Raw genomic sequence first — 25,223 nt, forward strand, 5'->3', positions numbered from 1 at the left:
CCAATGGTGTCAATGAGCTTTTCTCCAGCACGTGGCTGGGAAAGTGGCTAATGTTAATCAAAATGATACGTTTATGTGGCAATCTGTATTCTACATCAGCATATATACAGTAACCTATATACTTTATCAGTTTATGTAACCTGATGTTAACCTTGGTTCAAGAAGGCCCATTGGATTACATTTCCTTTACAACAAATTTTACAACTTTGTAGTTATATTACAGAGATGAAATTTGCCTCAGTCTGAGGTCTTGAATATTTTGATAATTACCGATCAAAGTGGAAAAAAATCCACAAAATCTATGTGTTTTTTTCTGATGACTGCACAAGAGGAGAGCATTACTGAGAATCAATATTCACACTGAACTGACAGTGTGGTCCAACAGCTCATCAGATTATCAAGATAACATTACAGAGCTCTAGTACTGCCAACAATGAAACATTCAATCTGTGAGTATGCTTAATTAAATTAAAAAGAATCTAACTTTCATTGCGTCAACATACTGTACAATGGTTTTAGATTCACTAAGATTTTTTTTTAATCATTTACAAACTGTATTATTCTTTTATTTGATCTTTGTATAGATATTATGGGGGCTTTTTGCATTTATTTGATAAGACAGATATAGCATCAAAGCCATTTTCTTGTATATGCATGGGTTGTGATGCTGTAGTTGCATGTAAGCCACTACAGTGGATCCAAGTGCGTCTTGCCACACACTGCCGCCCATTGGCCAGGTGTTGTAAGTGCAACACAAATCTCTGAAAACCAAGATGGCCGACGGACCGCAAGAGATGTTGTGCAGCTCAGGAATTTATCGCCAGTCCTACTATAACGGGACACCTTTGCAGGTAATTAAAATCTATCAAATAAAACATCAAGTAACATATAAGAAGTAATGCAGTTGTTAAAATTTCCAAGTATTGGTTTTATGTTGGGAAGAAACTACAGTTAAACCTGGACATCATGCAGCACTGGCTATATTTTAACTACAATAAATACCATTACTACAACCTTGTACTTTATCTACATTCACTCTTTGAGCTGTAAATACTTTAATGTGTGTTATCGGAATGTAACTTGCAATATTTGTGACAATAACAAAATATTTTTTACGCAGACGTACTTGGTAAAACGTTCACTGAAAAAATATAATTAGTTTAACGGGGAGGTTTGTGGGGGGCTGAGGAGTCAAGAGCAAGGAGCTGAGTGAGGGAGGAGGGGGACAAGAGGCTGAAGAGTCAGAGGCAAGGTTCAACGCTTTTGCTTATGCATAGAATAGTATTGGAGTATCTTTAAATATGTGAACACTCTAGTTTAACAGCATTAAAGTATATCTTGTTGTAGTTTCATATAGTTAATCTTTTTTTTCCATTGGTTTATTAACGTCAGTTGAAAACTTGAGCGCAGGCTGTCCACTCGACTGGATGGGTAAAAAAAACTTGTTTTAAAAAATGAACGTCGTATTTTTGTTTTCTATAGCTTAAGGTGAATACCTAGGAAAAAACATGACTTAAGTAGTCATAATTCACGCGTGAAAGGGTTAAAATATTTAGCTTAGCCCTCTGGGCCATCGTGTAAGGTGATAATAAAGTAGTTCTGATTAGTGCCGTCGCCATTTTATTTTGAAAGCACACAGCCAAACCGGAAGTCTTAGCAAGTTCGTGTGCAGTGCTGGGAAGGTATGGGTTAAACAGGATGACGACCCGTCGTGTAGGTACGACGAACAGAAACAGAGAAATAGCAGCTTTTAACAGACAGAACCGTCTGGAAGACTCGTGTTCTTTATAAACGAGTACACGGTTAATAAAAAAGTGTACGAGAGTGGCTCCTACGCTTAAACGCCATATACAGAACATTACCAGTCCCGAACAGAGACACGCTCGAGGACGTGGCTTCAAAGTCCGTTATCCCGTCTGTTCCGTTAATGTCATTGACCCAGTGACGTCAGTCCTTTTCAGATTGTTCTCTGTAGTACATGATCGTGGAGCTAGCGACACAACATAGCGTCATATAAAGTCATATGAAACTGTTTAATCGATGACGAAATGTGACGTGTCGAGATAAAGTTTATTTCCGGTTGTGCGTCGTTCATCAACAGGTGGCTCCGTGGCGCAATGGATAGCGCATTGGACTTCTAGTCAAGCACTTGAGCAGTGATTCAAAGGTTGTGGGTTCGAGTCCCACCGGAGTCGCACTTTTGCAGAGCTTTGCTGCATGGATTACAGACGTCCTGACACTTTTATGCGGTCTTTTTTGGCTCTAAATCGCTTTTACATAAAATTTCGCTAGCTAACGCCTGAATGTTTTCAGCAATTGTTCAAGTAGCTAACCTCCCTCTGCTCTCATGTTGTCTGCTGTGTGTTGCTAAGTGTGAGTGTAATACACGACACACGTCATCATATTGTATGGAGGACGAAAATTATATGCTGAAATAAATACATGAATCTTTCAATTAATAAATATTTTAATTATAAAATGAAACAATAGATAAAAGCGAACATAAATAAATAATATGCATACTTACCATGTCTTAAATGTTGGCAATTAAAATATAAAATATGAAAATGCAGGAATTTAATTTAATTAATTATTTACAGCTTGTATTTATTGTTAATTATATTTATTAAGCAGCTTAAAATATGAATTTATTTACCAGTGTATTTATTCAAGCTTTTATCCACATATTTACTTAAATATTTGTTGCCAATAAGTCACTTTTTAGGCCTGCCAAATAAATGTAAGCAGTTAATTAGGAAATTAATAAACATTACTTCTACAAATCTGTCTGTCTGTGCCTATACGTTAATGAGGTATTTGGTACAGCTCCACTTTTGCCTTACAGTAAGGTTAATACCACCTAACTTCCAAAATTTAGTTGTACATTTATTACTGTGATTAAGAAAATCTATTTAATGATTCATTAATTGATGCATTGATTGATTATTCATGCATTTATTTCAGTTTTTTGTCTTCATTTTACTATGTATCTACATATAATGATGTGATTTATGGATTGATTAAATTATTGATGATTAAAACATTTTAGTCTTCCTTAACATACATCAGAAATGACACCTTTATATTATCCAAACAGGTAATTACTCCATCATTACTACATTGTTTCTGGGGATAACAGACTGTGGACAAATGAAATAGGTGATACATAGCCAAGTGAAATCGCTGTTGACCCTGTAGGTTCAGTATGAGATATTTGGTATATGTAGGAGACAGTTACTATTTAATCAAACCACCAGATGGCATTTTTCAGTAGTATCAGTCCATGTGCAGTCTAATAATCTCCAGCCATAGAGAGTCATGCTGAGAAAGAGCAGTGAGCGCCATCAAAAAACCAAACAGCGCAGAAGAGAGAGAGGACGTCAGTGAAGCTGTATAGTCAAAGTGAGACAAGACAGAGCGGCAGTTTGATTCAGTCTTCAATCAGATCACCGATGATGGGAATGCTGAGGACATCAGTGGCCTTTCTTCTTCACATGGCAGCCTCTCTGGCGGTAAGAAACTCCAACTCCTTCTCAGTATATAAAACTACTGCTGTAAATACTGTATTACTGTAATCATTTCATATGACCCCAGATATGGGGGTTAAATGTAGTTTGTAGATGTTGAAATAATAACTAAAGACAAACCAGATTAAGGAGGACAGTATATCTCTACTGTCTACCATTTCAAGTTTGTTTCTATGAGACTCAGGTTTTGGATCGAGGGGGATCATTGGTGCCTGTTCTTGCTAGTTAGGTTGCTTATATTAGGTGTCACCTTACCCATAATTACTGATGAAAACATTATGTAGCTCTACTCTGGTGCAGCTTTGCCCCCGATAAAATTAAATATTATATTTTTCCTCATTGCTTATGCACAGATTTTAAAACTAAAGGCCCCTTTTTGAAAAAAAACTGCACACACTAATCACAAAACCTTTACTGAATGTAAACAATTCTTGCAAAACTCTTTTAAAAAATGTAATTTTGCATTAATACAGTACACACACACACACACACACACACACACACACACACACACACACACACACACACAGGTATCCAAATGTGTAAAGTGTTCATGTTTATTCCACACTATTAATACAAACACTGTAAGGGGAAAAGATTTTTTTTTCTCACAAAATGTTTTAACACTTTTCAAATGGCAGACGTGCAGGAGAAGAAATTAAAAACATTTGTGTTAAAAATTAGGCTAAATGTTGCCGTCTTTGTGGGTCTGGCCAGAAGACTTCATCTACATCACAGTTAATGTTTTCTTGAGCCAAGCAGAAAATGTGTCAATAAATGGCGAAATAGTGTAGAAATGTAAAGAGCAATGTTCACAGTTTTGCAAAAAATGTGTCATAATATAAAAAAGAAATGTGTTTAAAGCAGAGGATGTTAATTCAGTTTGGCACAGTTGGTAAATGCATTCGTTACATGTGTTAATGGTTCCAGAGACTGCTTAAAAACACTGTGTTTAGCATTAAAAAAATACTGTAAAAATGTGTGAGAAAACATCTCTCATCTCCTCTCTTTGTTCATGTTAAAGGTGGTATATGTAACTCTGGAGAAAGATAGTTGATAGTTGGGTCTCATTCCCAGGTCGTCAAACACTGACACCTTGGGTTGTTAGCCAGACTGAACCACCAACCACCAGTATTTCACGACCTGGGAATAAGACTCATCTATCAGCTATCTTTCTATCTTTCTATGTCTTTGTCATAACTTTCAAAAGCTCAACTTAGAGGGTTAACTGTTGCATAACAACCACAAAAACACAAAGCCACAGTATGTCAAACATGAAGCATTTATTCTTTGCATAATGGTTGCAGTTTTTTTTATATCCAAAAGCAAATGTACTCAAGTTGTTGACTGGTTCTGACTGTTTCCATCCTACTACACTTAAAGTCCAGGGTAAGCTGTGATGTATTACTTACTAGTCTTGTCTTCCTCTGTCCAGGCCCCTGTGCCGTGTGAGGAGAAGGTGGTCCGTCTGGAAGCGGAGATCCAGGGCCTGAAGAACGTGATCGACGACCAGCATCGCTACATCAGGGGGCTCCACAACAGCCAAGCTCAGCAGCTGGAGCACATACCCAACTCACACCTGGGCCCTGACAACCTCTACAGAGGTAGGGAGAGATTTCTATCAGAGATACATGCATGTGTGTTTATTGTATCTGCCTTCACTACCTACCTGTTTACAGTTCTACCTGCAGAGCTAGCAATACACAAGGGCACTAGCTACTTCCCTGCCTGTACCACATGTCCTCCCACAGTGTTTAGCACAGTGTTAAAACTATGCTAATTGTCTGATTTTACCTCGGATATCTTTGTGTGTTCAGACTGCTCCGAGGTGTTTGCAGACGGTAATGTGGCCAGCGGGCTGTATGTGATTCGTCCAGACGGCTCTCCCACTGCGCTGAGCGTCTACTGTGACATGAATAATGGAGGAGGATGGACTGTCTTCCAGAGGAGGAGAGACGGCAAAGAGAGCTTTGACAGGTGTGTGTGTGTATGTGTGTGTTTCATATTTTCACACATAAACACAGGAATTCAAACTCTGCGTGTGTCAAGAAATTTGACATTGCAAGTGTATGTATAATGAGTGTGTGTGCTGTGTGTGTGCAGAGCGTGGGTGGAGTACAAACATGGATTTGGAGACCTCTTCTCCCCTGATGGAGAATTCTGGCTGGGCAATGAACCTCTACACTTTATCACCTCACAAGGTGTGTGTATCTATATATGTGTGTGTTTGCATGATTCCTTAAACATTATAGGATCACAGCCTGTGTAACTCAGTGTCTTGTAGGAAACTACGACCTGCGGATCGACATGGAGGACTTTGAGGGTAAGCAGCGCTACGCAGAGTACAAGAACTTCAAAGTGGACGATGAAAAGGTAAAACAGACAGAGCCCGGTCAGTTTCCGTCCATTTAAAGTGCTTGTTTTTGCCACTGAAAGGCTCAGCTTGTTAGCATGAATGTCTCAACAACATTGCAGAGAAGACCCCACAGAGAAATGAAACTTTTCCTCTGTACCTTTTGCTAGTTCTAGTCTGTTTTGTGTCCAAGTCTCGCTAAAGGAGAAGTCTCGTTCTGAAATCTCACGAGAGGTGACTTATTGCAGTAAAAACAACAGTGGAATGTTTGTGATGGTTCTGAGTCAGTCAGTCTCATGAGGACCTCCAACAAACACCACATCCCGGTGCACTTCAAATCCAGTAACACTGAGGCAGAAGCTCATTCACCCTAAGGACAAAACACACAGACAAAAGCAGGGTAATGAGTATGCAGTTTAGTGCAGCCAGGAATTCACAGATTTGCACATTGATGAAACCAAACAACCACTCCACAAGTGCATGGCACAGCACAGGAGAGTCAGCTCCTCAGGTCAAGTCTTGGCTGTCCATTTACATTTAGAGGGAAACAGACACTCCTTCGATGACAGCAAAGTTCACATCTTGACCATAGAAGACAGATGGTTTGAAAGAGGCCATCTACATCAAATTGGAACGACCATCCTTAAACAGAGGAGGTGGCCTACGACACCACTTATCACCCACCTACAATGCAGTCTTGGGATCCCTCCCCAGACGACTTAACACCCATTCACACCTGGACCCATCTGACCCTAATAACACACATGATGGACGGTCAGGCCGACGACTCTCATGTGACCTTAACGACTCTGAAACTCAGAGCTCACATCTGTAAGGGTTCACCCCCACATAGAGTATAAAGACTGCGACTCCGCACCAGTCCGTTAGAAATTGTTGTATATTAATTAGCGATGATGTGAAGGTGATGAAGGAGACTCCGCTGACACCGTCTTGCTTGTATATAGAAAGGTTTATTACAAGAAGTCCAGCATCAAATCAAGCACCTAGGATTGCCTGAGAGAGGGTTCGAAGCCAATATGAACTGCTCTGAATAACAGCTCCAACTACCCTGCTTATAAACGTTGGTTGTTTTTGTGAACTTTGAGACAAAATTAAACATGTAACAAAGAGACATTCTAGATAAAATTCAACCATTCAAACTAGCTAATCAGTTCTTGACCTGGGCCCCAGTCAATCCTTGACCTGGGCCCCAGTCAATCCTTGACCTGGGCCCCTAACTGATCATATCAGACCCAGGACGTCAAATACCATATGGAACTTCAGATACTACAAACTGAAGGAGCCTCTTGGATGAAATGTCTTCAAGAACCTCAAGCACGTCTAGTTGCCTTCGATATAGCACTTAAGAAAGGTGGAAATGTTAGTGAGAGTTGTAGAAAGGGTTGCCAGTAATAGTTTGTTGTTACAAAAACTGTATCTTACCGTAATCTAAAAGATTTTTAATGTCATGGCTGAATATTTAAAGATTTCAACAATGTGAAAAAAGTCTGGGAGATTACAAAATGAGACTTTTCCTTTAGTAAGACAAACCGAAACAAGCGCAGAAAGACGTTTCATTTCTTTTTAGGGTCCTTTCCATAATGTTGTTGAGACATTCACAATAACCGTTTGAGCCTGTCAGTGGCAAAAACAAGAATTTTCAGTGGATGTTAATGGATAGCATGTACCTGCCCCAAACTGATTACATTGCAGCCTGTTTCGCTGCTGCTGGCTGCAGCTGTCTTGCTCTATACAGGCCCAGTTTCTAAAATGTTGGACCCATGAGCCACTTAGACAAAAATCCATGAAAAAATAGGGTCCTGGTTGGAAAATACTCATGGCCCCTTTAATTTAATTTACTGATCATACAACGCAATGTTCTGCTGGAAAACTCTCATGTGGATCCATTTGACACGCAGCACCCACCCAAACACTGTTGTGGACCAAGTACAAACCCCCCCCCCCCCCCCCCCCCGATCCCAATCTGACAGAGCATTCATGGGATCTGCCAGTACCCCAGAGGTACCCCTGATCCACTGTGGGGCCTTTTTGGATCAGACTTGGCTCTGACATGTCAAGGCATGGACACAAGACCTCTGTGTGGCAGTGGATCCTTTGAGACCTGTCGGTTGTGAGGTGGGGCACTGGCATGTCCCACGGATGCTCGATCAGATTGGGATCTGGGGAATTTGGAGGCCTGGTTGATGCCTTGCACTGTTTGTCACGTTCCTCAGGCCATTTCTGAGCATTGTTTGTGGTGAGGCATGGTGCATGTTCTGCTGGAGGGGGGCACTGCCATCCAGGAGTGTTACTGCCAAGAGGGGGGGACTTGGTCTGCAACGGTGTTTGGATGAGTGAAGTGCTTCAAGTGGCATCTGCATGAATCCCAGGACCAAAGATTGCCCAGCAGAACATTTTTTCTATATTTTGTTCTATCTTGTAAAAACAGCTTGTAACCCTCTCTGTCTGTCCACCTGTCTTTTTTCTGGCTTTAACCTCACCCTCTCCTCATTTCCCATAACAGCAGGTGTCTTATTTAGACTATGTGTGTTCTTTGCGTTTTATTACCTCTGCTACGGAAACAATGGCAAGGACGTCTGGCTCCTGGCCTGCCAGCTGTTCTCCATTTCTTTCCATTCATCCTCCTGTCTCCCCTTTTTCTTTCTCCTCCCTTCAGGCTTCTACCTGCTTATTAACTTTCCTCTCAGTACCTCTATCTCTGTCATCCTTTTTTATCCTTTTATCCCTATAACCCTGTTTCTCTTCCCTCCATCCTTCCCATCCAAAAAGCTGCATCAATTCACGGTATCATAGATATGAATATAAAATATACAACATTTCTTGCCGTCCTTACTTTTGATTGTAAGTTTTCTATTTCTAAAATAAAAGTTTGTTTGTCATTGATGCAATAACTGGATAGTAGTATAACATGTAAGAATATCAAAGTATGAAGCTCCTAAAGTCTTGAAAGGTGACATTTTTTATTATGTGCTTTTGAGAACAGGTTATTATCGTGTGCAATCATGTTCTGCACTTTAGGGGCTCCATACCAAAGTTTTTTTGCAGCGTCAACGATTAACTCAAAACTCTTTGCTCTTACTCCTCTGTTAAACCAAAGGATCAGTACCAGTTACATTTGGGAGAGTACAATGGGAATGCAGGGGACGCCCTAGCTGACGCCCATGGCCTCCCCTCTGCACGGCAGAAATGGGCCGGTCCAGGTGGGATCAAGTTCAGCACCTACGACCAGCTGAATGACGGCGATGCTGACAGCGAGGCCAAGTGCATCAGACACAGCAAGTCAGGCTGGTGGTTCAGCAGGTGACACACAAATCCTTCAGTTATGCTGTAAAAAAACATTTGGAAATTAAAAGAGAATACAACAAAATGGCAACAAGTGTACAGTAGTTACAACTGGCAATGTTTTTCTTTTACCTCCTCATCACAGGTGTGACTCAGGAAACTTAAACGGTCACTACTACAAAGGACCGTACCAAGCGATGATGGATGACGGGGTGGTGTGGTACACATGGCACGGTTGGTGGTACTCCATCAAATCTGTGGTCATGATGGTGCGAGCATCTGAACTGGACCATCCGCCGCCAGTCATTGCGCCGTTAATGGGACCATTTGACCCAAGCAATGTGCCAGGTGATGTCATTGATGTTCCTTATGGCCAAAAGGCCTGAGAGCAAGTGTGGAAGCAACATGTGTCTCCTCACTGGAGCTGAAATCTTCTCCTATTTTTTACATATTTGACTTAAATGATAACTTTAATGCTCTTTATTTGAACGTAGACCTTATTTTTACCATGTTTTTGTGTCTAAGTGACTTGTGGAATCAACAATTTTTGATACTGGTCCTGTATTAAGAGAGGGTTGCAGCCAGCAGCAGGCAAACAGGCTGCAACGTGATTCCTACACGCAATAAAGCACCATCAATTTACATCCAATTAAGTCCTGGAGTCTCCTTCAAGGAGAAGTCTCGTTCTGAAATCTTTGAGTTTTACAAATTGTCAAAATCAGTTACATATTCAGCCGTAATGTTGAAAATCTTTTAGATAAGTGTAGGCTATGCTTCTGTACTCTAAAACAACAAACTCTCCCGACACTCCTTCTTTTCAACTCTACCTAGTGTTTCCACTATTATTTTTTGTGCCACAAGTCCCCTCTTGCAAGATTTTAGAACGAGACTTCTTGAGTGAGACAGTAAATACACAATAACACACAGACCAGCGAAAGTTAAGGTAAAACATTTCATTTCTCTGTAGGGTCCTTTTCGTAATGTTGTTAGACACTCCTAATGAACCTGTTGGTAGCAGAATCAAAAACATCCAATCGCTGTAAATTGACTGCACAGTTGCCTGTAGGGATTACATCGCAGTCTGTTTCTCCACATCAGCTGCAGCGGTCTCACTCAGTACTGGACCAATTAAAAAAATTGTTGTCTCCATTATTCACTTAAGCCCTATTCGTACAGGATTAGTTTTACCTGGGTACTACATGTGATTTAGAAATCACCCCGCCACGTCTGTGTTTCGTCTGGTGCACTGACATTATTCCCAAGGTATGGTGCGCACAGTCATTTGTAATTTCACTACAAAGCACCACAAGTACTGATGTACAGTGTTAATATCCTTTTTTCTTTAAACTGTGGGTTAAACCGAGATTTCCCTCTTCTGATAAATTTGAGCTTGCTTTTCTGCGAATGGTTCTCCACGCTGTGTAGCAAATGAGACTCCAGCACCAAAAATGCTGTCAAAACCTTAGTGTATAAATGCAAACACAGTTTCCGTAAGTCTCTGTAAGTCATGGAGAAAACAGAAAACTTACATATGACCCAGAATCCCCTAGAATATTATATTATCACATGGCCTCTGTGTATGGTGAATTATGATCGGTCATTTTCAGTGGAATTTTTACTTGGCAAATTATGGACATGGCTGATTTGCAGAGAATTAAGATCACAGACGACGTCCGAAATTATAACAGCCTACTAGAGAACCACAGGTAATACTGCAGGTATGTTAATAGGGCTTTAGACACAATAACTTGGGGAAATAATCCACATCTGTAACAGGGTACACACTGGATAAAATCAGTGCCATCTCACTCAACCCTTGCTTGTACTCTGCTGTTTGACTTTATAAAAATGTATACCATAGCATTTATTTTAAAATAAAACAATGTTGCTTTGATCTGTCATACTGAATTTATTCCGTGTCCAAAATAAAACAGAACATGGTGAACTGAGGCAATTTGGGTACATCTGAGGTTTTTCAGGACAAACACCAGACAAACAAAGTGATACTTTTATTTGGATTCAGTAACACAAAGGCCAGTTATCGCTCAGTGAGGGAGAGTCTGGGAGTTTTCTCTGTGGAAATGATCACGGGTGATTTCATATGCAACCCAAAGCAAAGACAGATATTAACTGATCAGCCACAAGTTCAGCTTTGTTTCTGTTTGGGCTCAAGGTGACTTTAGAGGATGTGGGGGAGTCGATGCCTTTATTTAGAGATTTAAAAGGAAAAAGTAAAGGGGTCGGAGTTGAACACTGTCCTGGCCAACACACTCCTTCTGCATATTTGGCTCTGAGATGGTGTGTTGCTTCTCTCTGAACTGGCCTGCTCAGATTTAACATCCAAGGGTGATTACATTCCACATAGTAGATTAAGGTAGAGGTTGTGAGGAGCTTACAAGGAAGAACAGATATCCATCGGATCAAAGGTTCATGTCAGTAATACAGGTCAGTTTCTCAGGTGGACACTCCAAGTATTTGTTCCTGTTTGCCCACTGAAGGACATCGAGTTCATCCACTTGTTCCAGAGGTCCAAAGCAGATACGTGATTGAGCTTCGCTCTTTGGGGAAAAAATATCCTCTTTAAAAGAAGGGAAAAGGCAAAAGAATCCATGCCGTGCCCGTCTCTTTTATGATTTGCCAAACCCAAACAACTTGAGTCTGTTCCCACGAACCTCCATCCGCCACAAATCCAAGGTTTTTCTCATCCACCTCTTTAGAAAAAAAAAACGGTATAAAAGAACAGGACGAGCTGAACTTAAACTGTACAACATATCAGAAAAAAAAACAGGTAAAGATAGTCATAACGAGAGCGAGGCGCCATGTACAGACCCTGAGGTGTGCCTCTTATTTACGTTTCCTTCTGAAAAAGAAGAAAGGTTTGTTGGAGAACCAGGCGTTTGGTAGAGAGCAAGGCCAGTCCCGCTCCCATAAGTTAAGTGCATCGGTGCCACTGCAATGTCTTTGCTTTCAAAATAAGTGTCTTCAATGCAGTTAATTCCAAATGTACAAGTTTATCAATAATATCCAACAACACTGATGTAACTGAAGTCTCTCTCTGCATTTGGAACATCTTTGCAAGGCTTGTAAAGGTTATAAAGAGGAGCAGGAGGTCAGAGGACAGGAAGGGGTTGCTCTGGTTGGGGTTATCTGGGCGATAAGGGCGCCGCTGTGGGGAAGGAGGCAGAGTTCCGAGGTGAGCTGAAGGGAGAGGTGGGTGAGAGGCGGCGGGGACTCGCCAGCAGGTCACCGTTGTGGAGCTTCCACAGCAGTTCCTCGTTCTCCATGGACAGACGCTTGTTGACCTTGGACTCTTTCTGCAGCGTCTGCTGGAGTTTGGCCTGTTCGTTGGACAGCTGCCTGCAGGGGGAGACAGAGAGCTGAGTGGGCTGAATGGAGAAACACTGATGCTACAAGAGTCGAGGTTCATGAAGATAAAAAGATGTGAAAGAATAAAACTGAGCTTAGATTTTAATATCTGTGAGAACTGCTTTACAGTCCACATTTTCATGTTTTCATTAGTCAGACGATATTCCTCCTGAAATCAGAAAATGTCTCTAATGTTACTGTAAAGTTTCTTTAGCAGCAGTGAAAATAACCAACATCAAATCAACATCAAAATGCTTGATGTGAGTCTTTTGTTTGTACACAGATGAAGTAATTAAAATAGTTACATTATCTATCACATTTCTAACAGGGTAACTAGTAATCAGTAACCTATTTACACTGGTTAAACCTCACAATACTTGGTATTCCTGGCAGGTTAAATCAACAGAGTCATATCTGTCACAGGTCTGATGGAGTCATGAAGCAGAGATGGACAGCTTTACTGGATAGCTGAGAGAGAAGTGAAGTGGAAAACAGGAGGCAGATAGATGCTGCTGTCAGAGCAGATGGCAAAACTGACGCCTCTGCAGAGAGATGAGTCACAATCTCACACACTCACACACAGAACCTGGAGTACGTACTTGGAGAGAGCAGCGTGTTTGTCCATCCTGGCCTTGTAGTCCTCGTTCTCCTGTTGGACCTTCGTCAGACACTCCTCCAGCTTTACATTCGTCTCCAACTGTGTCATTAACACAAAATATTAGTTTGATGCAAACTCCTATATACACATGCACATATTCCTCTGAACTGTGTCAGTATGTCTGGACTGCATGATTTGTGCTCATCTTCAATCACACAAAAAATTAAAAGTAATACGATTATTTCTGAATATTGGACTCTTGTGAGAATGAAAATGGCTCATTCAGACCACAGAGGAAACCTGATGCTCACCAGTTTGTCCATCTCCATGAGCTTCTTCTCCTTTTGGTGCAGCTGATTGTTCTTGATCTCCAACACCACCTTTAGACTCTCCAGCTCCTGCTCCAGGTACAATGTGTGGGAGTCCTTCTGCACAAACAAACAAGCAAACAAAAAAGTGAGCGCATGACATTTCAACGCCCTCTGTGGGGAAAAGCACAGATAAAGACCTGATATTCGGTCACCATGTGGTCATGCTAATCATGTCATTTCTGTGAACTAAGAGCACTCATGGTTAGAGAGAGGTCAGTTCATGGAGCTCAGAATACAGTTAGAGTGTGTGACTCCTTAAAACCAGTAGGGGGAGGTTGTGTTCAGCAAAGAAACAGATTCAGACCAATACTATCTGAGCTGAGAGTCACACTGACAGAAAGCTCTTATTACAGATGCAAACATCTTTACCAGATTCTTGTCACTGAGTATCTGCTTCCTCCTCTCCTCCTCCGCTTTCAGCTTCTCATTCAGAGCCTCCTTCTCTGCCGACAGCTCAGATATTTTCTCCTGGTAAGAGGGACAGAGGACAGAGACAGAGGAATTACTGAGTGAACACTGAGCTTTGGTCCTTACAAAGTTAGCCGGATACTTCAGAGTCAAAAACGGTAATAGGTCAACTTCACTGTGAACCTGAATTTCACCAAACTGTTGGAGTATGGCAGGAATATACACAATAAATCATTGTGACTCTGACAGAAGAATTAGACATTTGAATATTTTTCCCTGAAAAAAAGTGCAGAAGAAGAACATGTTTGGGTAGCAAGGGAACTCAATTTGTTTTCTGAATAGTGCAGCACCTGTTCAGTGACCAAAACCAGCCCTGATGCAAGAAGAAAATGTCGGCATTGTACGTTTCTGTAAACCATGATGTTACATTTGCACGGTTTATATGCATCATATCAATGTTTCTAAAGTGACGTAGTATATAAGCTGACTTTGTCACCAGTAGGTGGAGGGGATGGTGAGGCAAGACGTCTGCCAAGCTGCAGAAACACTGTTCCAGACCAACAAACAATAAAACCAGTCGTGTTTTAGTGACCTGTCCTGTTTATCCAGGGGCACCAAACATGGGTGTTTAGGTGACCCGTCGCGCCTGCTTCTTCAAACTGGGGGCACAGCAACTAACATCTACTGTAGGTAAAACACTGACTACCCGCAAGTACCTCATAAAACCCCACTTAAAAGATCCGAACTATCTCTTTAATACATGAGCGGCTCTTACAGAGAGAGATGCTTCTGTCTCCTTCAGTGTTTTCTTCAGGTTCTCCAGGTCGGCCTGCTGGAGCCTCTTCAGCTCTGAAATGCACAAAGAAACACACGTTAACAATCAAGTGAGCAAAACCACTGACTAATCAGAGGTGAATAATCTTAAAAATTATCATTCAATATATTAAAACAATAACATAGTTTAGTATGTAAAGTCTTCAGTTTTGTGAATGACGTTGTATATGCTTGTCCTGCACACACACCTTCTGTGGAGGCCTCGTACTGCTGTATGAGAGACTCAATCTTCTGGCTGTGACTCACTTCCTGGTTCTTCCTCTCTGCTTCCTGTTGGCTCCTGAGCTCCTCCACCTGAAGGATGCAGACACAAATCAGGGTGGTGCGCAAATGACTTAAACTAATGCTCAAACTAAACCCAGCTGAGAGGAGTTTTTAAATCAGCTCTCAGGAAATGGCTGTTAATTAATGAGCAGATACACACAGTAAATGTAGAATTTTAAATAACTCATCAAGTTGTGCTGAACCATAAAGTAGCTCGAGCTTAACATTCATATGCAAGCTGCAGTAATTTCATCAATCAGCAATCAGCTGTATCAGAGGTGTAACCATGACGACGGTCATAAATCTCTGGCAGAGATTTTTTATGAGCAGCTGCATGGTGTGTGTGCTGAATCTGAGCTGTGAGTCACACCGAGCTCCTGTGAACCAATCAGAGCTCAGTCTGAGGAGGGCGGAGGATGTCCCCAGAGGTGACACCAGTGTTTAGAGCCACAGTTTAGTTTTGTTTTGTTTTTTTTAAGATATTTTTTTGGGGGGCATTTTGGCCTTTAATTGATAGGACAGACGAGTGCGAAAGGGGGAGAAAGAGAGAGGGAGAGACATGCAGCAAAGGGCCACAGGCTGGAGTCGAACCCGGCCGCTGCGGCAACAGCCCGAGAAGAGAGAGGAAAACTGCGTGATGCTCGCCATGTAGCATGCTCTATCAACCACAACAGCAGCAACAACAACAATATGGTACTAAACCAGAGACGGAAATCGATGGTGCACCAGAATTTAAAGTGGTAATCCAGTATCTTTGGTTTTACTTTGGTGAACACTTTTACTCTGGTGAATCTGGTGAATTCCGGATCCGCTCTCTAGACTGGAACCAGAATCCAGACAAAATTCAGAATGAATGGAAACCAGGCTCTTCGCCGTATGTGAAGAGCCTGGTGACGCGAGGCTATGATTGACAGCTGCGTTAGAGACTCCTCAGCTCTGATTGGTTGTTTTTTGCTCAGCCACAATAGATTCTAGCAAATGCTGCCAGGTGCACTACGAGGAGGAGGAGAAACATGATATTTTTCCACATATTATGTGTCTCGCTCTTAGTTCTGTGTGAATATAGTGAGAGTGTCAGCAAATATGACAAAAAGTTGACCCTGATGACGACCTGTGAGTCACAACACGCTGGTCTGTTTAATCTGTACTGCCATGTAAAATAAAGGCATTTTAATTTTTGCACAAACTCTACAGTGTGCCTTGGATTGGAGACTTGCATTTTATATTTTGGATTTAGAGTTTACTCATGCAATGCATCTTTGAGGATGTTTTTTTCATCAGATAATAGGATTCAGAGATGATCAGATGAACACAGAGTGACCACACACTGATTTTTTTGTCTCCTGCAGTCATGTTTGCAGCTCAGCAGTAGATCAGAACATTAAAATCCATGTATAAAACGTCATGCTGCATTGTGAGAGGGAATGTTGTCTTCATCACCTGTCGTGTTCAACTCTGTCATTATTTCATAATAAGACTTGGATTTATGGGAGCTGAAGAACATTTTATGAGTCTAAGAACATTTTATGAGTCTAACAGGCAGCTACTTGTTGCTCATGTAACGGGAGTGAATGTAACAACATGTGTGTGTGTGTGTGTGTGTCCGCTCTGACCTGCTGTTCCATCAGCATGCGGTATCTGTCAGCCTCCTCCTGGTACGTCTGGTGAACTTTGTCCCACTCTGTTTGGTAGAAACTCCTCAATCTGACACACACACACAGACATACAATTAAGGACACAAAGTACGCCCAGAGAACAGTACAATCAATGCAGACTTTGATTTCCCAATAATAATGTGATAACACTGTTGGGTGTCTGCCTGTAAGCACATCAGCAGAGGTGGATGCCACACCTTTCCTCCAGCTGCACCAGCTCCTCCTTGTGCTGCTCCTCCAGCTTGTTCAGGGCCTCCTCCAGGTTGACGCGCACCTCCTCCTTCCCCTTCTCCAGACGCTCGCAGCATTGTGACGATACCACTGCAAGGAGACGAGAAGAGCAGAGGAAATGTTAGTTTGTACTTCTCACTGAAAACTCTTTAAGGATACTTGAGACTTGTTGGTTGGGAAGCAATGTTTCATATGAAATTATGAATTAATATGAATGAGCAGCACACAAAGAGCACAGTCTAACCTAGAATGAACTGTTTTCTTTAACACTTTGCAACAAGATCCAGAAAACAAAAGTCTCAAAATGAAGAAGGAAATAATCTTATCCATTTTAAAATGTAGAGGATTATTATTTCTTTAGATAGTGACTCAGACAAGAAGGAGAGCACACATCGTGCATATTTTTAAGCCTTTACACTTGTGACCTGTTTGTTCTTGCATTGATTTAAAAATGCTTTTTATTAGTCTATGAGGCACTACATGGCCGTATACCAGATTACCTCACAGATATGCTTTTATTTATGAACCAGTAAGGCCCCTCAGATCCTCCAGCTCTTTTCTCTCAGCTGTTGCACAAAGCAGAGCAAAAATATTTGGCAACGCTGCTTTCAGCTATTTCGCTCCAAGCTGCTGGAACAGCTTCAAGAAGATCTGAGAGGAACTGAATTTACTGATATCTTGGAAAAGCATAAACTAAAACTCCATTGTATTAGTCTGGCTTTCATGAAGTATTTTACAATTCCATAGCTTAATTATTTATTTATACTCATTTTATTATTCTTGATCATTGCGATTTATTTTATTATATTTTTTTATTAGCATTTCACTGCTATTTTTTTGTTTTTGTGAATCACTTGTAAAGCACTTTGAGATGCATTGATTTGTTTGAAAGGTGCTATAGACTGAATAATTATGACATCACGTTGACAACAACGATCACTGCCAGGTAAATAGATATGTGAATCGGCAAACTTTAAGCCGTCACGGTAACATTTAAAGATGTACAATAAAACACTGTGGTCTGACATGTCTGACGTTTCTGCTGTTCTTATTTTATGTTCCGTGTTGCTTTGCTCTCATCTTTAATAAACTAAATTTATGAGCACAGAAGCAAAGCAATGTACTGCTGCAAGACATATTTTAGCCACCTAAAAAAAAATCAATATCACTTTAAGTGCACACTGTATTTGGAATATTTTTTACTGCTTTACCTACAGCATTAACTAATGGAGGCAGTGGTAGACCTGCAACTTCCGTGGTCTGCCAAGTAAAATTGCTGTTTTTGTAAATGCAGCTTTAAAAGAATTGAAAAAGGCTGTCTGACGCCAAGGTGAAGCAGTGAAAATATACTGCACATAGTGTACACTTAAACTGATACTGAATTTTTTTTTTAGGTGGCTAAAAACTAAACAATTAAGGCAGCGTTTGCTCAGCGCTGTTTCATTTTATGTACGTGGCACAGAGTTTTTGCACCTGCAAGTTATTATAAACAAGCATTAAACATATATAAATAAAGTTGGATTGATCTATTGATTGATTAATGTTTCAATAACATGAGAATATCTATATTAATCTCACTGACTAGTTCAAATGGGTCAGGGTTTGACCTGCTGGCTGGGGTCATTGCAAAACAAAGGAAAGAAAAAAAAGGAGAGAAAATACTAAACTGGTTTTGAATCAGCTGTTTCTCACACAACATAAGATTTCAGTGAGAAATCCTCTGAGAGCAGATGTGGAGTCCGTTAGCCATCATCATCATCACTGAGCTACTATTTTGACCGTTTATCATTTTACCGTTAATCAAATGTCACATCCTCAAAATACACCCACACTTTCATCACATCACATTATGTCAGCCCTGACTACACAGAGGTGGGACATGCCTGGAACAGTCAGTGTCTCAACAGGTAATGAAAAACAGATTTTCTGTGTGTGTGTATGTGTTTGTATGTGTGTGTTCGTCAGCATTCCCTGACAACCACATTCCAGTTTAATTACTCTTACAGCAGACAGGAGATCCAACCCTGAAACATCTGTAAGTCAGCTCAGAAGTATGCAGCAGGACTCATTCTTCTCATGACTAATTTCAACTCTCGCAAGCACATGCACGCTTTCCTCTGTCTTTACCTATCGTCACACGCCATGTTGATTTATGTCTGTTCCTAATCTGAAATATTTGGAAAAATCTAGAGCACCTGGACGACCAGAGATCTCTGCCTCTCACTCGTTTCTCTCGGCATTCACACAGACCACAGATTTTGGACAGTGATCTATCAATATCAATATCAATATCAGTGCATTATGTATTGGAGTCACGGTAAGTACTTTCAGTGGAGAATATATTGCCCCACAAACAACATTTTAGGACACGCTATGCCCCTGGTATGATGATATAATGAGATAATAATGTGAGTACACCATTTCAAAGAGCAGTCAAATTTTAATTCTTAGGAGTATTCAGACACTAGAGCTGGAATGTGAAAAAAACCCTTAAATAAATATAATATGATTCAAATAAAACCACACAAACAAAACAATAACTAGACTCTCAGGCTCTGTGGGGGTATACAGTCATTCCTTAACCGGCAGCACACGACCAAACCCTGCAGCTTTTCTCTGGCATCATGTCCCAAAAATGTTGGTAACATTCTTATGTACCAACCAGTGGCATACAGACGTTAGGCTGGGCCCCAGTGCACAGTATTATGACAGGCCCTTGTGCCAGATTTTGCGTCGAAACGGCTACCGTATATTTTATAGTATCGTCTCATGATCAAATACAGACTTGACGTTGGACATCTACATACATATTACCAATCACCACTGCAAACCTGTAAAAATACCAAATAGAATAAGAAATAATTCTAGTTTATTTATAGTTTATGTAAATATACTTTATAAATTTCTACTGACTATTTCACAAAAGAAAAAAGAAACTGACAGAGATGGGTTTGTCTTCTCGAGGGCATATATAGCAGATGGCAGCGTTTATATTTTAACGCGTATTCTTCTTTGAACACAGGCGCATTTCTGAGGTGGCAGGCTGAATCACTCGCAAGGGCCTGTTCTCTGCTCTATAGAGAGTGGCCCCTCCCACCCCATGGGCCCCTGTGCAACTGCACTGCCTGCACCGTCTATATTTACGGCCATGGTACCAACTCAATTCAGTTCAATTGTATTTATAAAGTCCAATATCACGTGTCACAATTTGCCTCAGAGGGTTTTACAGCACACGACATCCCTCTGTCCTTTCAACCCTCACAGCTGATACGGAAAAACTCCCCCCAAATAACCTTTAATGGGTAAAAAACGGTATAAGAGCAACTGAGGAGCTGTCCGTCCTTCCTCCAGGATGGACAGACATGAAATAGATGTTGTGTCCAAAACAGATCAACGTCATGAAATTACAGTAATCCATATGGCAAAATATGACGGAGCCTGACCATTTAGAGCTTTGTAAGTGAGGAGAAGACACGCATCTAACCACAAAGGCAGTGTCGTACGACATATGGATGTGACCTTGATAATTCGATAACAGTCATTGTGACAGGCCTATATTGGAGCAGTATAACCAATCATCTACCGCACCTGTTCTCAAACTATGGTACAAGTACCACTGGTGGTATGCGAGTGGAGGAATCTACAAAAAATTATTGATTTTAATCTAAAAAAAAAAAAGTATATATATAATGCTTTAAAAAAGGTGCAACATTTCGAATGAGAATACACTATGACCTGGGTCTTCTACAGGGGGTTCATGACCCCTAGGGGGTCCTCAGAGTTACTATAGGGGGGCCACCAAATCACCTCTAAATATTCTAATTAACTAATGAAAGTTTTAGTAAGTAAAATGTGTCTGAAAATCCACATTAATGAATCTAACATATTATTAGCCAAGGTAAATCAGCCTATTCATAAAACCTATTAGTTAACAGTACACAACATTTTTGATAGGCTGACTGTTACCCAGGAATCTTCATGCGATCATGTGAGCTAGCTAACGCTACATCACTGTGCGGCACCTGTAATTATTTTTACATATTAGCCAGTTAGCTGTATTACTATGTCAAGTGTACAGACATTCTTGTGTGCCACAATGGATTGTTTCATAACTTTTTAACAGACTCTGACACACCGTCCACCGTAGAAACCACCACTGAAAGTGCAGAGGGTGAGGCTAACGCACCTAGCAATGCTACAACTACAGAACTATCTCAAGTGCAACTCTTTAAAAAAAAAAATATATGTAGTAGGGGTCCCTGCTGTCTGTCTTTGGGCCAAGGGGTCCTTAGCCTGAAAAACGTTGAAGACCCCTGCACTATGAGATCCCTGAAATGTAATTTGATATCAGCCTGTTACAAAGTCACGTTCAACACAGCGCGCACTTTCATCCATGATCAGTTACGAGCTAAAGTGTGATGGTGAGATAGAAAGTGGAGGTTAATCAGATGGTTCAAAAACACCGCAATGGTGCCTCCAAATGGAAACTATTAAGAGGAGAAGTGCAGATCAGGAGGAGACTATCTAGAGCAGCCCTACTGAAACTGAAGTGGACATTAAACATAAATGCTAGTAGCTACTTAAGCAGTGACCTGTGCAGTGTATGACTGTTGTGTAGGAGAGTTTAAGTGCCAGCTCTGGTGCTAAGCCTTTGTACACTGTGGCCGACAACAGTCAACACTATATGATCCTCTGATTAAAAATAACCTGCCTGTAGTGGGAACTCTCCACAGCTGAATATAGTAGGCCTGCCTTGCTGTCTTTTAATGGTGGTGCTTGAGATGGAGAACCACTGATCTACCAGGAACAGCTGGAAGCCATCACCTGAGAGGTGAACTTATCAAAAGCCACCCTGTACACACAGCACTGACTGTGCCTGTGATAATAATGTTCTACCTTATGTAACTGTGTGCTAACAACTGGCTGCAGTCGGGACAGTTGCTGTCTCCCTCTGAATGGAGCTCTATAGTGCGAGTGAACGCGCCTGTCACCATGGTGATGGAGACACAAAGCCAACGACAGCTGAGGGCAGCTCGAACACAAGCCTGCTCTCTATCATAGACCAGACAACACTATCAGTGTGTGTGTGTGTGTGTGTGTGTGTGTGTGTGTGTGTGTGTGACAGCAGGTGCTTGGCAGGTGGCGGTGTGTTATAATGACATCACTTCAGAAGAGACCCTTCTTCTTCTCTCCAGTGTGATGATGTCTACCTGGAGGTCGTGTTTGGGGTTGTAAGGGGGGAAGTGAGGGCTTTATTGCTGCTTGCTCCAATGAATAAAAACAAGAGAGTGAATGCAGGAAGTCAGTGAAACAAGGAAAACCGATTGCGATCAAGGTAATGCAACCAACTTGTTTAGAAGAGTGACACACAGCTGCAGAGACTTTATAAATACACTGTTGGCTGCAGGCACAAGGATTTTACTTTATAATGTACAGTCTTCTACAAAGCTTTCCTCCTGTTGACAGGGTGATAAACTAAAACATTTACCAAATGTGACTTCTGCATATAGCCACGAGCTTTGGGTTTAATGTCCCCCAGGAATGGGTAGTTTCTAAATATGCAAACATCGATCACATAACAAGAGACTACGCCCTTTTTCAGAACTCATACATGCTTTTCCTATGGTCTCAGACAGTCCAAAAATATAAGTAATCTTGAACAACACAACACTGCTGACCTCATTTATACCGGCGTCTGCAAGCATAGTGAACCTACTGAGTTTTGTTTTTTCATCACGTCTGTAGGAGTAATGTTACTTCTGATGTTAGAAAATGCAAATTGCAGGCAAACTCGTGTAACGTTATATCACAGGCATTTTGTGACAAGATAATATTTGAATTACCTAAATAAAGCTCAGCGTAAGTTCAATCAGGAAGACTTTCTATGTGCTCACCCTTTCACAATTCTCTCCCTCCCACTCCCACTGCTTCCTCTAATCAGCTGACTATGGGTGTTCACTCTTCTAGTTATCCAATCAAACGTCGCCACGATCTCTCTCAGCCAATCAGGATGCTACTGCAACATTTTAAATCTGCTCTCTCCTCTGCTGCTGTCAGATGTCATTTTAGGCAGAATCGTCTCGCCCTCCTCGGTTGTATCACTGCCAGCCATCGCATCCAGAATCCAGGATGAGCTCAACAAAGGCTCATTCCTCTACTCATCCAGATCATCAGCACTTCTCCATCCTCTCCTCATCTTCTTCTCATCTCATCTTCACCACCTCTTCCACCACCATCAGCGTCTCCTTAAATCACACCATCTCAATGGGGTCTAATCGCCAAACACTTGTCACATTTTTCATTATTATTTGCACATGTTAATAAATATTATTTTTATTATAAAACAAGAGTTTTTCCTGATTGCTAACAACGATGTTTAGCAGATATAATGTTTGTGTGTGCCAAATTTCATGGCACAGCATCCACACTGATTCTGAGATATTTCAGTCTGGATCAAAGCAGTGGAGCGACTCACCGCCATCCCTGAAGCCACACCACTGTACGGCTAACAAAAAGCCCAACCTATGTTATACCCATACAACAGCTCAGTAATTACGTAACATGACATCCATTTACCACAATACTTCATACAGTGTTTCCTAAACTACACATCAGGCAGCAGACTCACGACCAAAGTTATTCACCTCTTGAGATATTTAATACGTATTGATGTTATAGAGCTGCTTCAGTCACTGTCTGCTGTATAAAACTTAGATACTGTACAAAAATGTAAAAGGACTAAAACGCAGGTATGTTGAAATTTGATTTGGACGCGCCCTTTAATCTTATAATTTACAATATGTGCAGTTTAGTTGAGCAGAGAGCTGCGTTAGGCATGGGAGCGTTTTTCTACTGTGTGACTGAGTGTAATTTCAGCTTTTCAGTTAACAGTTAAAAACTGGATTACATCTCCTGTCATTCACGTCAAACTTTAGTTACTGTGGCTACAGCTCAGTAGTGGCTTTTTTGATATTCAGAGGGAATGCCACTACAACCGCGTTGCATTGCGGGATATACTATAGTATTTCACTGGAAATGGTATACAATTCACTTACCACTGATTTCAAATCTCACATAATGTTTAAGCCTGCTGCATCGCATGTTAATATGGAATTTCAGATGCTTTATTTCTCTAGTTTCTGGCTTTGAGTGACTTGAATTTTTTAATTTAGGTGGTGTTCCCCTTTAAATCTTCGACTCTGCCTGAGCATTAACCTCTTTACATCAGTGCTTCTAAAACACACTTCATCTATTCTGATTGCGGAACTTTACTTTAAAGCAAATAAACAGGTTGGCATTTCAGGATGAGTGAGATGAGCGAGACCTGTGTGGCAGCAGAGGAAGCAGGAATGCTGCTCTAACCTGATCCTAATAGTTGCAGCAGCTAGTTACAGTTACTCAACATTGTAAAACTTCACATGAAAGCTATTAAAATCACCTTACCCAGTGAGACAGGAACGGGCTGTTCACATTCAGTTTGACTTGGAGGCTATGAGGGATTAACAGACAACTGTGTGTGTGTGTGTGTGTGTGTGTGTGTGTGTGTGTGTGTTGACAGCGGGAGTCTATACATTTTTGACATTCCTCAGCTCTGTGTGTAAAGAGATGAGCCAAGGGTCAAACATGCAGTAAAAGAAAAGATTATAGTCAGAGCTCAGACTGATGGACGGAGGGAAAGTTGACAGAGAGAGGGGGTGTTTTAAAAGGAAAGTGACGGTGAACAGGAGAAGGCGTGTGTGTGTCTGTGTGTGCGTTGTGCGGCATGTGCAGCGTGCATGAAGCCAAATATAAGATGGCATTCAGAGCAAATGTGTGTGGTTAAATACTTGTATATACTTAAATTACAGTCAGGGTTATTTTTAATACAGCTGTAAGTGTGGGTGCATATTTCTTTGTGCGTGCTTGTGTGCAGATATGCATGCCTTCATGCTGCTATGTAAATACAGCGCATGTGAAGACACACCGTGCAAGTCTCTCCAGTGAGTGTGTGTCACTATGGTACGTTAGTGTGACTTTAAGTGTGTGTGTTCTTATATAATCCTGTTGTATCAGCCAAACTGGCAGAGCTGTTATTGACATGACACACACTCCCAGCTGTCTGCGTGCACACATACCAGCATCACTTTGTATTTGGGACACAAAATGTACAGTAATGATATTTCCATATTGCGACCTAAATGTTTGTGTTCAGATGCTCAAACAGAAACTTTAACCCCACTCTCCACACATATGTGAAGACATGTTTGTCTAGTTTCATCTGGAAACAAACTATTACTTTAACAACCACTGCCATGAGAACACTGATACAAAATA

The 25,223-nt window shown here is 41.1% G+C and overlaps 2 protein-coding genes and 1 non-coding gene across 5 annotated transcripts in view; 2 read left to right on the forward strand and 1 right to left on the reverse strand.

The window, feature by feature from the left end:
• The first annotated feature begins 763 nt into the window (after nucleotides 1-763).
• Nucleotides 764-10,953, forward strand: LOC126391028 (fibrinogen-like protein 1). 2 transcript variants are annotated; one of them, XM_050045604.1, is made up of 8 exons: nucleotides 764-851; nucleotides 3,307-3,512; nucleotides 4,963-5,131; nucleotides 5,345-5,504; nucleotides 5,631-5,728; nucleotides 5,812-5,900; nucleotides 8,999-9,201; nucleotides 9,329-10,953. In XM_050045604.1, the coding sequence occupies exons 2-8, from the start codon at nucleotides 3,453-3,455 to the stop codon at nucleotides 9,567-9,569; spliced, it is 1,020 nt and encodes a 339-aa protein (XP_049901561.1). In that variant the 5' UTR covers nucleotides 764-851; nucleotides 3,307-3,452; the 3' UTR covers nucleotides 9,570-10,953. The 2 variants fall into 2 exon arrangements, with proteins under 2 accessions (XP_049901561.1, XP_049901560.1); XM_050045603.1 differs by lacking the exon at nucleotides 764-851 and having other exon boundaries at nucleotides 2,828-3,512.
• On the forward strand, nucleotides 2,104-2,195 carry trnar-ucu (transfer RNA arginine (anticodon UCU)). The gene is given in 2 exon segments: nucleotides 2,104-2,140; nucleotides 2,160-2,195. It is a non-coding gene; the product is annotated as a tRNA-Arg (tRNA).
• Nucleotides 10,954-11,903: 950 nt separating the features above from the next.
• The window catches only part of LOC126391008 (microtubule-associated tumor suppressor 1 homolog), an 82,520-nt gene continuing 69,200 nt past the window's right edge, over nucleotides 11,904-25,223 (reverse strand). For both annotated transcript variants that reach the window (XM_050045570.1, XM_050045569.1), the window contains exons 11-18: nucleotides 16,877-17,000; nucleotides 16,638-16,728; nucleotides 14,949-15,054; nucleotides 14,702-14,775; nucleotides 13,888-13,986; nucleotides 13,459-13,575; nucleotides 13,149-13,246; nucleotides 11,904-12,540 (exon numbers count right to left, since the gene is read on the reverse strand). In XM_050045570.1, the coding sequence (XP_049901527.1) occupies nucleotides 12,327-12,540; nucleotides 13,149-13,246; nucleotides 13,459-13,575; nucleotides 13,888-13,986; nucleotides 14,702-14,775; nucleotides 14,949-15,054; nucleotides 16,638-16,728; nucleotides 16,877-17,000 (923 nt within the window). In that variant the 3' untranslated portion in view covers nucleotides 11,904-12,326. The remainder of the gene's footprint in view (nucleotides 12,541-13,148; nucleotides 13,247-13,458; nucleotides 13,576-13,887; nucleotides 13,987-14,701; nucleotides 14,776-14,948; nucleotides 15,055-16,637; nucleotides 16,729-16,876; nucleotides 17,001-25,223) is intronic.

The sequence above is a fragment of the Epinephelus moara genome, chromosome 5, assembly GCF_006386435.1.
Source record: "Epinephelus moara isolate mb chromosome 5, YSFRI_EMoa_1.0, whole genome shotgun sequence".
Classification (NCBI taxonomy): domain Eukaryota; kingdom Metazoa; phylum Chordata; class Actinopteri; order Perciformes; family Serranidae; genus Epinephelus; species Epinephelus moara.